General features: G+C 40.7%; 1 protein-coding gene across 2 annotated transcripts in view; it reads left to right on the top strand.

Annotated features, from left to right (window-relative positions):
• Window positions 1-15,453, top strand: part of VAPB (VAMP associated protein B and C) — a 69,369-nt gene that overhangs the window by 32,524 nt on the left and 21,392 nt on the right. Inside the window, exons 1-2 of one of the 2 annotated variants that reach the window (XM_089513741.1) lie at window positions 2,378-2,450; window positions 3,569-3,721. In XM_089513741.1, coding sequence (XP_089369867.1) covers window positions 2,411-2,450; window positions 3,569-3,721 — 193 coding nt within the window. In that variant the 5' untranslated portion in view covers window positions 2,378-2,410. Of the gene's footprint in view, window positions 1-2,377; window positions 2,451-3,568; window positions 3,722-15,453 lie in introns of those variants that run through there. The other variant, XM_089513740.1, reaches the window with a different exon arrangement.

Below are 15,453 nucleotides of genomic sequence, written 5' to 3'. Positions count from 1 at the left end.
AAAATCAAGGTTTGCTTTTTGGAATTTTTGTATGTGTGAATATTTTCAAACCATGTTTGGTTGAATCCGTGGGTGCAGAATCCATGGATACTGTGGGCCAATAGTATATACATCTCATTTGTTTTGAAAATTAAGTCTAAACTAGCGGCTGTTGCCAATTCATGTGTTACAGAACTTCAGGAGATAGTCATGGTATAAATCAAATAAGTCAATTAGGCAACATATGAACTTTTTAAATCCTGATTTTCCTATGAATCACTTTCTTTAGGTATTTACTCTAAGTTCTAGTGGCAATGCAGAAGACAATACTGTTCTTAATTTTGTAATCCTGTGAGTTGAGGTTTGTGCCTAATTGACTTTTTTTTAACCTCCCAGGGGTATCATTAACTTCTCATGTAAATACCTGTACATACACATTTACACCGATTTTCTTTACTCTTTTTTTTAATTGCCATTTCTGCTCAAAATCCTAGAATGTTAGAAGGGGGTACACTGAGTCAAGGTGACTAGTATGTAAAGTGATCTTATTTAAGATTCTGTGGTGTGGCGGAAAGTTTATGAAACTCTCCATTTCTGAATAGACACCTCTTAAAAATTAAATATAATATATATTAAAAGTATTTGTGGGGAAAAAAATACCTTTAAAAAACCTGAAAGTGCAATCAGAACCTGTGACTGAAATTTTAGTCCCTGCAACTTCCTTCAGTTATTGACCAGAGGAGTCATTAACTCCTGACCTTTCATGTCTGCCTATAATAGCAACATCTCATTTGGAAGCATCAGAATTTGCAAGCTGGGTTATAATATAGTTTGCTAAGGGGCTATTTATAACTAGTGCTAACAAGGCCTTGCATACCCTACTATTTAGAATTGGAAACGTAAGATGCCTAATACTGTACTAGAAAACATTTGTTCGAGTACTAACAGTGCTGATCTTGCATAGTAAAGGGCATGAGCTGTGAGCAAGTAAGTTAATGAGTTCAAATGTCAACACTGCCATGAATTCATTGGGTGGTCTAAGGCAAGCCGTTGTGTATTTGCTTCATTGCCCACATTTATGATGAGAAGATAATAGTGGGACCCTCAATAACATGTTGTAACATAGTGTTCAGGTTTCATCTGTCCTCTTTCTGCCCCTGAATTTTCCATGTTCCTGAACAGTGTCAACTTTCTATCCTTACTGAATGTGTTCAGCCTTCAATAGGATGTTCAGATCCTCTTTTTCAGGTTTATTTTTTGAAGTGAGGAGGGAGAACAGGCCAAAGAAGTGTTCATAATCCTGCAGCCCTTGGACTTCCCACTTCCCTTTCTGCAAGAGTTGTACTACTTCGGCTAACATAAACAATGACACTCATAGCCTGAACTGGAGTGAATGATAATCTTTCTGCTACATAAATGGAATTCCACTGCTTTGTCAAGGATTTTGGAACACATTCGAGTTCACAGACTGGCATGATAAAACCTGTTTGGTTCTGCTTTTTGTCCTAATCCACCAGCCTGTATGAACTACCAAGCAGCCCACCTATCTCCTGCAGTTGCTGCAGGTGGCCCAGTTGGTAGTGATTGATAACTGTCCTTCAGTAGAGCCTTTATGATATCATGATTTTCTCATTAGTTTCCCCTAAAAGGTAGCATGGTGTGAAAACTATTGAGCTGCTATGGGTTCTTTTTCTTTCCACTCTTTGCCATGCTACTTTTCTAGTTTCAGGGAGTACTTCTCTGCCTGGGAACACTTAAAAATGTGTCCTACCTGCTTATTCTGGTTTTGTGTAGACTAGATGGTGTATGGGAAATGCTTTAAATGCTTAGGGGAGTCCATTTTTAAAAACTGGGAAAAGTGAGGACAAGGGAGAGAGCCTTCTTGGTGGGTGCTCCCAGGTTATGGGATTCCTATAGGTTGTTTGCCTCCCTTTTCACTGGTAGACAAAGAATTTGAAGACTATTGAGCTGCTATGGGTTCTTTTGGCTTATCGTTTGTGTGGCAAAAATAGCTTATAATGAGGTGGTGTTTTTATCTTTTTGTTCTGTTTTCAACTTTTTTAAATCTTGTGTTTTTTTAACTGAACTGTCATCTCATTGTTAATTTTTGTAGAAAGGAATAATTCTTTAAACTGTACCACTTTTAAAGCTGGCTATTGTAAGCTACCTTGAATCCTGTATAAACAGATAGGAGGGGTATTACTTGAAACACACACACACACAATATCTTATTTCTACTCTTCTCCAAACCACATTGAATCCCATTTTGGGAGAAAGGCAAGTTATAAATCTCTTAAATAAATAAATAAGAATAATGACTTAGAGCCACTATGCATATAGGTATACATCTAAAATTGTTCATTTCTGTGCACTGGTACTGTTCAGATGTGATGATGAGGCTTATCATACAGAAGAGGTTGTCTGGAAAACCATGAGCTATCTGCAGCTCCCTGTTACATGCAAGCTTTGTAGTAAGTTGGTATTTGGTGCTGTCTTATGCTTACAATTACCTTTAATTTGTGGAGCACAGAAACCTTGCAGGCTTTTGATTGGACTTCTGCTTTGTCCAGTCTTAGAATGGTTGCACCAGTGAACATTTAAGATGCAAGAATGCTAATAGTGCCACTTGACATGACAAACGCTAGTTTTGTGTGAGTTCTGTCCTGTTGACAGTAGCAAAGCTGCCAAATGCAATGTAACTCAATGCTTTTCAGTGGCATGATGTAGTGGTATGTAGGCAGAGATGGGGGCAGGAGTTGCCTATACATTAAAACTGTGTCTAGTAGGTGCTCTGTACTAAATAATCTGAAGCCACAACATTCCTATCTATCTTGGGAACTAAGCAAGGTCAGACATGGTGAGTACTTGGAATGGGTACTGCCAAGGAATACCGGTTGTTGTAGGTGTTATGTCAGAGGGAGGCAATAGTAAACTATCTTGGAGTAGTCCTTGCCTGAAGAAACTATGAAATTCATCGGGTCAGCATATGTTGACAGAAAGATTGGTTTATACTGGGCTGAGGTATAGACACCACCAAGATCACTAGCACTAATAGATCAGTGGGATCAGCAGTCTACTTCCGTGGTTATTTTTTAATTAAAACAGAGCTGAAAATAGATCATTGGCCACTAGAGAAATAGTAGTGTGTGGGGGTGGCTGCAAGCCTGTGGATTCCTAAATTAATCTGTATGTTTAGTAGACACACATAGCATAGAGGCCTGTATCACTTCAAGTAGGGAATTACATTGGAAACTTGCTGCCCTGGAGAATGGTTTAAATCAAGTTTGGATCTGGGAGAAATAAGTTCATATTACCAGTCAGCCAAGAAGATAACTGTGTGACCTTGAGCTAGCAACTCAGTCTCAGTTCAACCTAATTTGTAGACAAGACAAGAAAAATGGAAAGCAACAGCATTGGGGCAGTGGCATGTATACTGTTCTGAGCTATAGGTAGAAGAGAAGAGGTTGGATGACAAAGCATTGGATGTTAGCATGTCATTGTTGCATATGTTTTTGACAGTAGGAGAGCTGAAATAATGCTTGAATTGCTTGGAAAATACTTTAAAGATGCCTCTTTTCCTATTCTACAGGTCCCTTCACAGATGTTGTCACTACAAATCTGAAACTTGGCAACCCTACAGACAGAAATGTCTGTTTCAAAGTGAAGACTACAGCACCACGCAGGTACTGTGTAAGGCCCAACAGTGGGATTATAGATGCAGGAACTTCAATTAATGTCTCTGGTAAGTTATTCTAATGTTTTAATAAACCCATGCTATGAAGCAGTGTGATGGTCTTTTATTTTAAGAAACCTCTCTATTTTACCCATCAACTCTGGTTCCCAATGGAGTGGGAATTTAAAGTTTTCTTTATTTTGTTAAAATATTTCTTTCCCACACTACATCATGGGATCTCTGTTGTTGTTGTTGTTGTTGTTGTTGTGTGCATTCAAGTTGTTCCCAGTTTATGGTGATCCTAAGGTGACTCTACCATGGGGTTTTCTTAGCAAGATTTGTTCAGAGAGGGTTTGACTTTGCCTTCCCTGAGACTGAAAGAGTATGATTTGCCCAAAGTCACCCATTCAGTTTCCATGGCCAAGCAGGCATTCGAACCCTAGCATCCAGTTTCATAGCCTTAGCACTAAAGCCACGGCACACACTGGCTCTGTGTGTACAAATAAAATCAGTTTCAGCAGTTAAAAGCAATTTAAAGTGAAAGGGATCTAAGAGTCTTAGTAGTACATGTGAAAGGAATCTAGGAGTCCTAGTACATCACAAGTTGAGAATGAGTCAGCAGTGTGATGCGGCAGCTAAAAAGATCAATGAGATTCTAGGGTGCATCAGTACAAGTATAATGTTTAAATCAAGGGAGGCAATAGTGCCACTCTACTCTACTTTGGTCAGGCCTCACCTGGAATACTGTGTCCTGTACTGGGCACCACAATTCAGAAAGGATGGTAATAAGCTGGAGCATGTCCAGAGGAGAGCAACCAAAATAGTGAAGGGTCTGGAAACCATGCTTTATGAGGAAAAACTTAGGGAGCTGGGTATGTTTAGCCTGGAGAAGGGAAGGTTAAGAGGTGATATGATAGCCCTGTTTCAGTATTTGAAGGGTAAGGATGGAGCAAGCTTGTTTTCTGCTGCTCTGGAGAATAGAGCCCAGAGCAAGATGCAGGCTACAGGAAAAGAGATTCCACCTCAATATTAGAAGGACGTAAGAGCTGTATAAGAGCGGGACAAACTGCCTCAGAGAGTGGTGAAGTCTCCTTCTTTGGAGGTCTTTAAGTAAAGGCTGGATGCCCATCTATTGGGGATGCTTTGATTATGAGTTCCTGCATGGCAGGCGTTGGACTGGATGTATTGAATGTGTGCAGTTATGTAAATTAGCAAATTATCTAGTGCTTTAGAACCTTTTTTTTAAAAAAATAAAGAATTATTTCTCAGATATTACCATTGTATTACAATTGTCCCTCAATATTTGCAGCTTTGGGATTCACGGATTTGATCATTTGTGAGTCCCTAGCTGGTGTGTGTGTGCACTACTCCCTCTCCGTCCCTCCCAGGCTTTTCCTTTGTGAGTAGAAGGTGCGTGCACACAGCTAGGGACTCAGGAATAATTAAGTTCCCTGAAGCCTTGGAAGTGAAGGAGGAAGCCACCAGCGCACCCTCCTTTCTTTCCTCCCAAGGCTTTGGAGAGGTTCCTGGACCGCTCTGAATCATAGAATCATAGCCTTGGGAAGGAAGGAGGAAGGAGGAAGCTGCAAGCTCATACTCTCCTGCCTTTCCAGCACTTGAAATAGCTTGCTAGAGCTGTTTGAGGCTTCAGAAGGGAGATGTGCGTGTGCACTATCCTCCCCTCCCAATTATTTGCATTTTTTTTTTTTTTTTTACTTTTGCTGGGGTCTTTTGCCCCAACCCCCTGAATATCGGGGGATGACTGTAGTAATTTTTTCCTGTACTTTTGGAGCCACACAATATGCAATAAAAACAGATGGATCTAATCATTCTCCTAGTTTAATTTTTCACTATGTTTTCTTGGGGATGGGCAAGAAGTGCAACATGTATAGGTAAGATAACAATATGTATTTGGTATTTCAAATGGTTGAGTTGTATGGCACAGAAAGACAGTATTTTGTAGCTCTTTCAAACTCTGGTGTGTTATACAGGTTGATCAGTGAAAAATCTATATCTTTTTTTTTCTTCAAAAAATCTACAGAGCATTGTGCAAGATTTTAGTAGCAGTCTTAAAATAACAGCTTACCATTGTCCATGAGTAGTTAGAATAGGATAATATAAATGTTTTAGTTATGCATCACTTTTCATTCTTCTTCTGCATTAAAGCTCCAAGTGTGATCTTGCCAAAGTTAAACATCCATGTCCTGCTGATTTGAATGGGGAAATTAAATATGTGTTTAAATCTGTCCTGTTGATATGAATGGATTTTCAAAGCGCTCATTTTGTCTAGATTGGGCTCTTTGTTTAATACACATTTGTCCCATCTCTTAATTATTTTCACTTGATTTCAAGGGCAGCTTAACTTGTATAACACAAAAAATGATGACCTTGTAGCACTTCTGTCAGTGTTAGAGTGAATAGTCAAATACTTAACTGGAAATAATTTAATCAATTTGCTAATGGCTTCTTGAATGACACAACCAGCTTTTTCAGAGACACTGTTCAACTATACACGTACTAGTTTTTCAAAGATTTCATTACAGATGGGATCCTTGTTTTGTACTATACAGAGTTAACAGAAGCAGTTCCCTGTACAATTCACTAAAGTCTCTTAGTCCGCCTGTGGGTATTACTATGGAATGCTGTAGAAAGGTTTTTAAAGTCTGGGGTGGGGGGCGTTATAAATCTTACTATCCAAGAATACTTACTGTGAAACCTGTAAAGGAGAGGTAGAGAATTTTTGGGTTTCCAGATGATGTTTGACTCTAGGTTCTCTCAACCCCATCTAGCCTAGCCAGTGGTGGTGGCTTTTAAGGGTGTCATTCATTTATTCTGGAGTACCACAGACTTCATACTCTTACTATGAACCTTCATTGCTAGCAGCAGCAGTTTTCAGCCTTTGGTGCACCATATGTTGTGGATTTCAATTCTCAGAAATAGTATAGCCAGTGCTCAGGAATTCTAGAAGCTGAAGTCCAAAACATCAGGCGGAAAATGTGACCATGTCAGGAAGCCTTGGCTAAGATCATGTGATGACTCCTCATCAAGTCATAGTGAGGCATTTCTCTATTTAACTAGAAGCCTTCATATGCAGAGTATGACAATTACTAGCAAATAAAGCCATTTTTGGGGCAGAAAGGCACTTCCTGGAATCTAGCACTTTGTCTCTCCAAATGTCAGTTTAAAAGTGCCCTGTGACAAAGCAAGCATCTGTAATCTGCTATTTGGGGATAAGTGTCTTTGGCAGGAGTGCATATGCCTCTCATTTAGAGCTCTCATTTTTGATAGGGTTTGAGAAGGTAAGAAAGCAGCAGGAATGTCCAGTGTTATTTCTTATCTTTTGTAAGTTACAACACAAATGAGAGAATACCATGGTTTCTGCTAGGACAAAGAACAAAACAGTGGCTTATCTTTTATCACTTGAGATGTCTGTGCCAGTTTCATGCCACGTCATTTGGCATTGTTTCTTCCTAAGGAGTCTCTATGTTTAGAGGAATAGACTGCATCTCTTTAGCTGAGAGTTTTAAGTACCTTTGTTGTTAATTGTCCTCAAGTCGATCTGGTGATCCTATGGATGAGACATCTCATCTATTCCCCACAGTCCTGCTTAGTTCCTGCAAAGTCATACCCATGATCTCCTTAATAGAGTCCATCTATTAAGCATACAGCCTTCCTCTCTTTCTATTTTGCTCCACCTTTCCTAGCATTGTTGTTTAAAAGTTACAGGGAGCATATAACTCCTGTATTGAAACAGCTTCACTGGCTACCGGTTCGTTTCCAAGCACAATTCAAAGTGCTGGTTATGACCTATAAAGCCCTACACGGCTTAGGTCCAGACTATTTGAAAGGCTGTATCTTCCCATATGAACCACCCAGAGCCCTAAGATCTTCAGGAGAAGGCTTTCTCTCGGTCCCACCACCATCCCAGGCTCACCTGGTGAGGACCCGAGAGAGAGCCTTCTCCATGGCTGCTCCTTCCCTGTGGAACTCCCTTCCACGGGAGACTAGGCTGGCCCCCTCACTGCTGGACTTTCGTAGGCAGGCAAAGACATTTTTATTTAAACAGGCCTTTTGAGATCTGGCAGGCTTGGTTTATTGGGAGATGAGAGGGTTGGACTTTGACTTTTTAAGTTTAACTCTGTATGTTTTAAAAAATTTATATTTGTAATTTTTATATTTTTATGATTTTAATTGTACAATTTTAACTTATGTTTATATATGTTCACCGCCTTGGGTCCCATTTTGGGAGAAAGGCAGGATAAAAATAAAACAAACAGAAACAAACAAACATGTGTCGTGCCATTTCATGATGTGTCCAAAGTACAACAGCCTCAGTTTTGTCATCTTGGCTTCCAGGGAGAGTTCTGGCTTGATCTGATCTAGGACCCATTTGTTTGTCTTATTGGCTGCCCACTGTATCCTCAGTACTCTTCTCCAGCACCACATCTAAAATGAATTTATTTTCTTCCTGAGCCCTAACCACTGAGCCCTGGTGGCGCAGTGGTTAAATGCCTGTACTGCAGCCATTCACTCAAAACCACAAGGTTGCGAGTTCAAGACCAGCAAAAGGGCCCAAGCTCGACTCAGGCTTGCATCCTTCCGAGGTCGCTAAAATGAGTACCCAGACTGTTGGGGGCAAATTAGCTTACTTGCTAATTAGCTTACTTGCTGTTCACCGCTATGATCTTTGGAATAGCAGTATATAAATAAAACAAATTATTAATTAATTATTATTATTTCTTAACTGTCCAGCTCTCACATCCATACATGGTAATAGGGGAAACAATGGTTTGTATGATTCTAACTTTTGTACTCAGTTGTATATCTTTGCATTTTAGGATCTTTTCTAGTTCTTTCATAGCTGTTCTCCCCATTCTTGTTCTTCTTCTGATTTCCTGGCTGCAATGCCTGTTACTATCAATGTTTGATCCTAGGTGTGAGAACTCCTACTATTTCTATTTCTTCATTGTCTAGGTTGAATTTATGTAAATTCTCTATGGTCATTATTTTTTGTTTTCAGTAAGCCTGCCTTTACACTTTCTTCCTTGATCTTCCTTACTAGTTGTTCCAGGTTTGTGAGGTTTTCTGCAACTATTATGGTGTTGTTTGCAGATCTTATATTGTTGATATTCCTCCCTCCTATTTTCACTCCTCCTTCGTCTGTATCCAAGCCTGCTTTCACTACAGTAGGTTCTGCATATAAATTGAACAGGTGGAATGATAAGATGCAGCCTTGTCTGACTCCTTTGCCAATTGAGAACCATTCTGTTTCTCCATGTTCTGTTCTGACAGTGGCCTCTTGTCCTAAGTACAGATTCCTCATTAGGACTATAAGATGTGTTGGCATTCTCATGTTTTTAAGGATGTTCCATTGCCTTTCATGATCTATGCAGTCAAAACCTTTGCTGTAGTTTATAAAGCACATGTTGATTTTCTTTTGGAATTCCCTGGTGTACTTCATTAGCCATCGTATGTTTGCAGTGTGATCCCTACCAGCTCTTCCTTTCCTGAACCTAACTTGGATCTCTGGTTAAGTACCTTACCAAGCTATAAATGCCAAGAATCCTATGGATGGAACTGTGGCAATTAAAATACTGTTAAATTAGTATTATGGAGTATTGTACTTTGTGGCAGGTGCTGGTAGGTAACCTATTAAAGAACAGCATCTACTGCCAAATCAAGGTATTTTGAAAACTAATTTTATGGATAGAATTTCTTTGGCTCTATCTCAGTGAGAAATTTTATGTACGGCAGCTGATTGTTTATATTTCTGAAAATGGAAGAAGATTGAAAGCTCCTCAAAACCAAAGCTTCAGTGCTCCTTTAATGCTGTTTGCGTGGAATCTTTTTTCATTTCTGTTGCAAGTGAAATGGATTTGGAAATAAAACTTGCCAGTGCCCTTCAGAATGCTTGTTCATGCACTTTCTGCTTCTCAAAATGATGTGGCATTTGTCACTTAAGTCTACTGCTAATTCACTTAAACTCCATTTACAGGGCTGAAAAGAGAGGACAGAATGCTAATCAATAGCAGTTTAAACCATGCAACGAACTGCTATAAAACTCGAATCGTGCATGACCATTTCCATCTGCTGGTGTTCACTGATTAAGTCTACTTCATAGCGTCCGTATTTCCCTTGTGTGCTATGTTTTAATCAGCTTATTTCTGACTTCTTCATGAGCATGTGGTCCTAATTTCTTGCACAGCTTTCTATAAAGCATGCTTTAATTGATACTTGTTTACTTTTATTCTGAAACCCACCCACCCCTACGGGGCTCATGGCTAAGACCATAAAGTAAACATGCAATGATGAAGCTTCTAAATAAAAGCTTTTCTGATGCCAGAAACTGGCTACTGCCCCCACCCTTCTCTGATCTGGACCACTGCCACGCAAAGCTAGATGGAAGATTTTTTTACAGCACTAAAGGAAGTGGCTTTGACTTTGGCAGGATTTCAGGAGGAGGGGATTCCATAACTGTAGAACAGCTACCAGGAATGTTTCTGTACGTGCTCTCATCACATGGATTAGGACAGAAATGGATCTGACAATAATGTTGGCTCAAGTCTTGGCAATCATGTTACAACATGCAAGAGTGATATCTGTTCCATATTTCGCTGCAGATAATAGTAAAGAGAGACTTCCAGAAAGAGTTCTTAATTTTATTAAGAGGCTGGCTCTGGAGATGTTATCAAGAGTCATATGTACAGCATTTGATTTTTAATTTTAAGCTGCTTTTCTTTGGTTTCCACTGCCATTTGTTCAACTACAGATGAACAGCTTGGGGAAATTCTGTGAAATGGTTAATGTCATTGTGTTAAAATGTACATCTTCGTTAGTCAGAATCACAGTACCGCTGTTAATACAACAATTAATTGTGGGTCAAATTTAGCAGGGAAATTTGGATTTCTGGTGGGAGAGGGGAAAACCATGCCTTGCTCTCTCAGTTCTTGTGTGATTCAAATGTAAGGTGTAGGTAGAAATTATGAAGGCGTCCAGGTGTTGTAAGGACTGGAAATCCCAGCAGCCCTATCCAACAAAGCCAATGGCAAGGAATTCAAGGAATTACTGTGCAACAGCATCTGGAAGGACATGTGATTTCCACTCCCATTGTGAAGAAATACAAGTATATTTATTGATTGAAACATGAATCTGACTTGATGTTGTGATAGTCAAATGTCAGCCTGCTATACAATTGGCAAGCAAAATGCATCAGCTAATGGTTCCAGAATTATTACAGAGACCTGCCTCTTTCTTGCATGCATCTTAGCCACAAATAGGTGAAAGTAACATCTCTTTCCAGTAGGGTTTGCCTTATCAGGTGCAGAGTGTGTGTGCAATTTAGCTTGCTTCCTCTGTGCCAGTATTTCCCAATATTGGGGCCCTCCCCATATTTTGATCCAACAGCCTTCCCTAACTATTGACTATTCTGGCTGGGGCTGATAGGTGTTGTAACCCAAAATGCCTGGAAGGCTTGACCTTTCACACTTCTAGATTTCTTTGCCATGGTTAGCAAGCAATAACAGAAATGATGCAATAAACTCAGATGATAAGCTGAAAATGTGGTTTGCTCATAGTTCTCTTTTCTCACCTCCAGTAAAATTATTCTTACTGTCATGCAGTTTGGCAGAGAAAGAGAGAGGGGGGACTTGTGTCTTTTGGCCTGTGGAGTCTGTTGCCTGCATGCACATTAGGTTCTTAAGAAATTGCTGGCTTATGCTGTAGAGCAGTGTCAGCACAACCCTGCCTGCTCTTGTGATTTGTTATGGAATTGCTTAGCTCATCTCTTTTTTCCTTTCAGTGTTTCTCTGTTCTGATCTTACTATTATTGTCTTCTCCCATGTTTCCACTGATATAGTTGTGACAAGGAAGGGTGCAGCTAGACAGATTTGACAAAAATGGGGGAAGGGGAATGGGCACCAATGTTCTGCTTGCAGTGAAATTAATAGGGCTTTCCTTTCTAGAAGAAAGAAATGGAGAAAAAAAACAGAAGGATCAGCTCTTGAGAGTACAGGAGGAAGTGAGTGGAAAAAGCAACAAAAAGTACAGCATGCTTCTGTTCAGGATGCTAGCCTGTCGGCTTCCAGAACCCCCATTCCCTTCTCTCCCAAACACCAGTCAACATTCTCTGCCCATTCGGTGTTTGGGGAGCTTTCCCCTCTAAAATATTTATTAAAATGTATTAAAACCTCGGGGGTTTTCCAGGCCTGCTGATATTTCCCTTTTGTGTGTGCGTGGATGGTGTTATTTTGACTGCATATGAGATCCACACAAGGAAAATGAATTTGCTATTAATCTGTAGCTGTTGAGTGGTTCAGGCTGGAGCTTTGGCTCTCCATATATTTGAAAGCAGCTCCCATTAGCCACAGTGAGCACAGTCAGTGGTGAGAGATTATGAGAGTTGTTCTAATAAGATCCAGAGCAGGGATGAGCAACTACCCCCTATCCAGAGGTTGCACATGGCCCCATCAGACCTGGGAGGACTGTACCTCCCACTACAATCCCTTTGAAAAATAATTGACTGAAATAGCTCCCCTATTGCATCTCCTAGGAGACATGAGGTAACAATGTTGCCATTTTAGGGCTATGAGAGGCTCTAAAACAGGCCAGGGGGACCAAAATGGGGCAATGTGTCACCTGCCGCACTCCTTCTTTCAATTAGAGGACCTGAAGAGAGGGCGCAACTGGCAGACAACATTTTGTCCAGCTCCACTCTGGATGGCTGTGTGTGCCTACCTCTTTTTTAATGGGATAGCAGCATACCCCTTTGAACATACCCAGTGATTTTTTATTTTGAAAGCTAGGCATAGTCAAGCCTCGTTAATATTTGAATGGGAGACACTGGGAACTTTATCGCACTGGGGTTAAAACGTTCCCCAGTGCGTTCTAACGGGGGCGAGCAGGGGTGCACACGGAATGCGATGAGCACCAGATGGGGCTCAGAACGCGAATTTACCGCACGGGGGAATGCCGCCGCGCATTCCCATTGCGTTCCAATCCAGTTCCAGAGGGCGCTATTTCTGGGAACTGTTTCAAAGCGTTCCTAGAAATGGCACCCTCTGGAACTGGATTGGAATGTGATGGGAACACGCAGCAGCGGCGGCGTTCCCCCGTGCGGTAAAGTCGCGTTCTGGGCCCCATCTGGTGCTCATCGCGTTCTGTGCCCGCCCCCGCTCGCCCCCGTTAGAACGCACTGGGGAACGTTTTAACCCCAGTGCGATAAAGTTCTAGGTAATATCATCAATCTCCAAGTAGAGCTAGGAATCTTGCTTCAAAGCCTGGAGAACCACTACCAGTCAGTGCTAGTCAGAGTTTACAATGCTGGACTAGCTGCTACTTAATATACAGTAGATTCCTGTGCTTCTGTTTAAGGCTCATAGCGACCCTGTGACAGTGTTCTACAGTGTAAGCCAGCAATTTCTTAAGAACCTGATGTGCATGCAGGCAACAGACTCCAAAGGCCAAAAGACACAAGTCCCCCTTTCTCTGACAAACAGCATGACAGTAAGAATAATTTTACTGGAGGTGAGAAAAGAGAACTAGCAAACCACATTTTCAGCTTATTATCTGAATTTATTACAACATTTCTGTTGTTGCTTGCTTGCTAACCATGGCAGAGAAAAGAAACCTAGGGGTATGAAAGGTCATCTTTTGCTCACATAAAACAAGCCTTCCAGACCTTTTGGATTACGGCTATCAGCTTCAGCCAGAATAGTCAATAGTTAGGGAAGGGTGTTGGATCAAAATATCGGGAGGACGCCAATGTTGAGAAATACTGGCATAGAAGAAGCAAGTTAGATCACACACACACCTTGCACCTGATAAGGCAAATCCTACTGCAAAGAGATGTCTTTTTCACCTATTTGTGGCATGCAAGAAAGAGTCAGGTCTTTGTAATAATTCTGGTGATGCATTTCACTTGCCAGTGGTATAGCAGACTGACATTTGCCATCTCCAAGTCTCCCTGCCCACCACAGCTCTGCTCATTTTCTGCAGACTCATTCGTGTGTCCTCCCTAATTGAATCTAGCCATCTGGTTTGTGATTAGCCTCTCGTTCTTCTACCCTCTTCCTTTCTTAGCATTATTGTCTTTTCCAGTGAGTCATGCCTTCTCATGATGTGGCCAAAGTACAACAGCTTCAATTTAATCATCTTGACCTCCAAGGGTATTTCTGGCCTGATTACTCAAGGACCCATTTGTTTGTCTTTCTGGCTGTTCACAATATCCTCGGCACTCTTCTCCAACACCACATCTCAAATGAGTTGATTTTCTATTTATCTTCTTTTTTCACAGTCCAGCTTTCACATCCATACATAGTGATTACTATGGCTTGGATGATTCCAGCTTTAGTGTTCAGTTTATATCTTTACTCTTTAGGATCTTCTCTAACTCTTTCATAGCTGCCTTTCCCATTCCTAGTCTTCTTCTTATCTCTTGACTCTGTTGAGTTAAATATTGAATTTACTTGAATAACACTGTTCTGATATGAACAATATTATTTCCTTATAAAATGTTAAAATATGAATATATATGAATGTGTAAATGAAAATACACAAACTAAAGAAGCAAAATATTTTTATTCACATGCTACATCAAGTGAAGGGGGGCATGCCATCTGAATGCAGATAATAAGGGGGGTTCAAAAGTTTGGGTGCATGTGAATGATCTAAAGCCATGTAATAGGTTTGTTATGAACTTTGCTACTTTTTTACTATTTTGACTTTTTAATGAGTTCTTCCTGTGTTTAGAATTGTTGAATTTTGTTTTCATTCTTGATTAATCATATTAAACTGGGAGTACATGACTACATTAAAGACCTATTTCTTTATCTGTTTGTCTCAGTACAATTCACTCTGTTGGCACTACTGGCCAATTGTGAGTCCTTCCTTATACCATCATGGGATGCTTAGACCAGTGCTTCTGAATCGTTGATGCTCTAGATATTTTGGAGGCTTCATCTCCCAGAATCACTGACTTCTGGTCAGGCTGGAGGGGGCTTCTGGAAGATAAAAGTCCAAAACACCTGGAGGACCAGTTTTTGAAAATCACTGCCCTAGACCTTTGTTATCTGCCAACCATGAGGTAGTCGGGAGTAGTGTGGTTGTTAGTGTGGTGGTGCATGTATACACATTGCTGTGCAATGGGTAAGTTGGCTGAGGAGAATGGCTACAGGGCCTGAACTTTTTAACTGCATCCTAAGGTCATTTGCCAGGTTCCCAAGGATGCTGGGGTGCTAATTTTCAGATTGTGTGCTGTAAATATAGACATGTTTGGAAAAGTTACAATTTTTGGACAACTCTCAGAGACAACCCCACCCCCTTCAAAGCCAGTGACTGGGAGATTGTGGGATTTGTTTATTGTTGGTGTGTGCCTTTAAGTTATTTCCTATGGTGACCCTATCACAGCGTTTTCTTGGCAAGGAGGTCTGCCATTGCTATCCTCTGAGAGTATGTCACTTGCCCAAGGTCACCCAGTGGGTTTCCATGACCAAATGGGAAATCAGATCTTAATCTTCAGAGTTCTAGTCCCAAAATCAAACTACTATATCACATTGGCTTTCAGGATTTGTACTCTTTAAAAAGAAAGAAAGAAAGAAAGAAAGATTCCCAAGGTGTTTGTTACCTCTTTGCAGTCCTTCTGTTTTTCCCTTTCTCAATCAAGCCTGCTTCTCTTCCCTCTCTGGGGAAAGGGAGGTGGAAATGAAACTCGATTCTTTTCCTACCACATATGTATGGGAGTAGGAAGACATTGGAGGCAGAATTGGGTGATTTTGCCAGTTTTTGTTTACATGTAGGATGATGCA

Source organism: Sceloporus occidentalis, unplaced genomic scaffold (assembly GCF_023333645.1).
Source record: "Sceloporus occidentalis isolate IW3139 unplaced genomic scaffold, rSceOcc1.0.p SCAF_3, whole genome shotgun sequence".
NCBI lineage: Eukaryota > Metazoa > Chordata > Lepidosauria > Squamata > Phrynosomatidae > Sceloporus > Sceloporus occidentalis.
The sequence above is the reverse complement of the archived record's forward strand: the minus strand, read 5'-3'. Positions and strand labels throughout refer to the sequence as shown.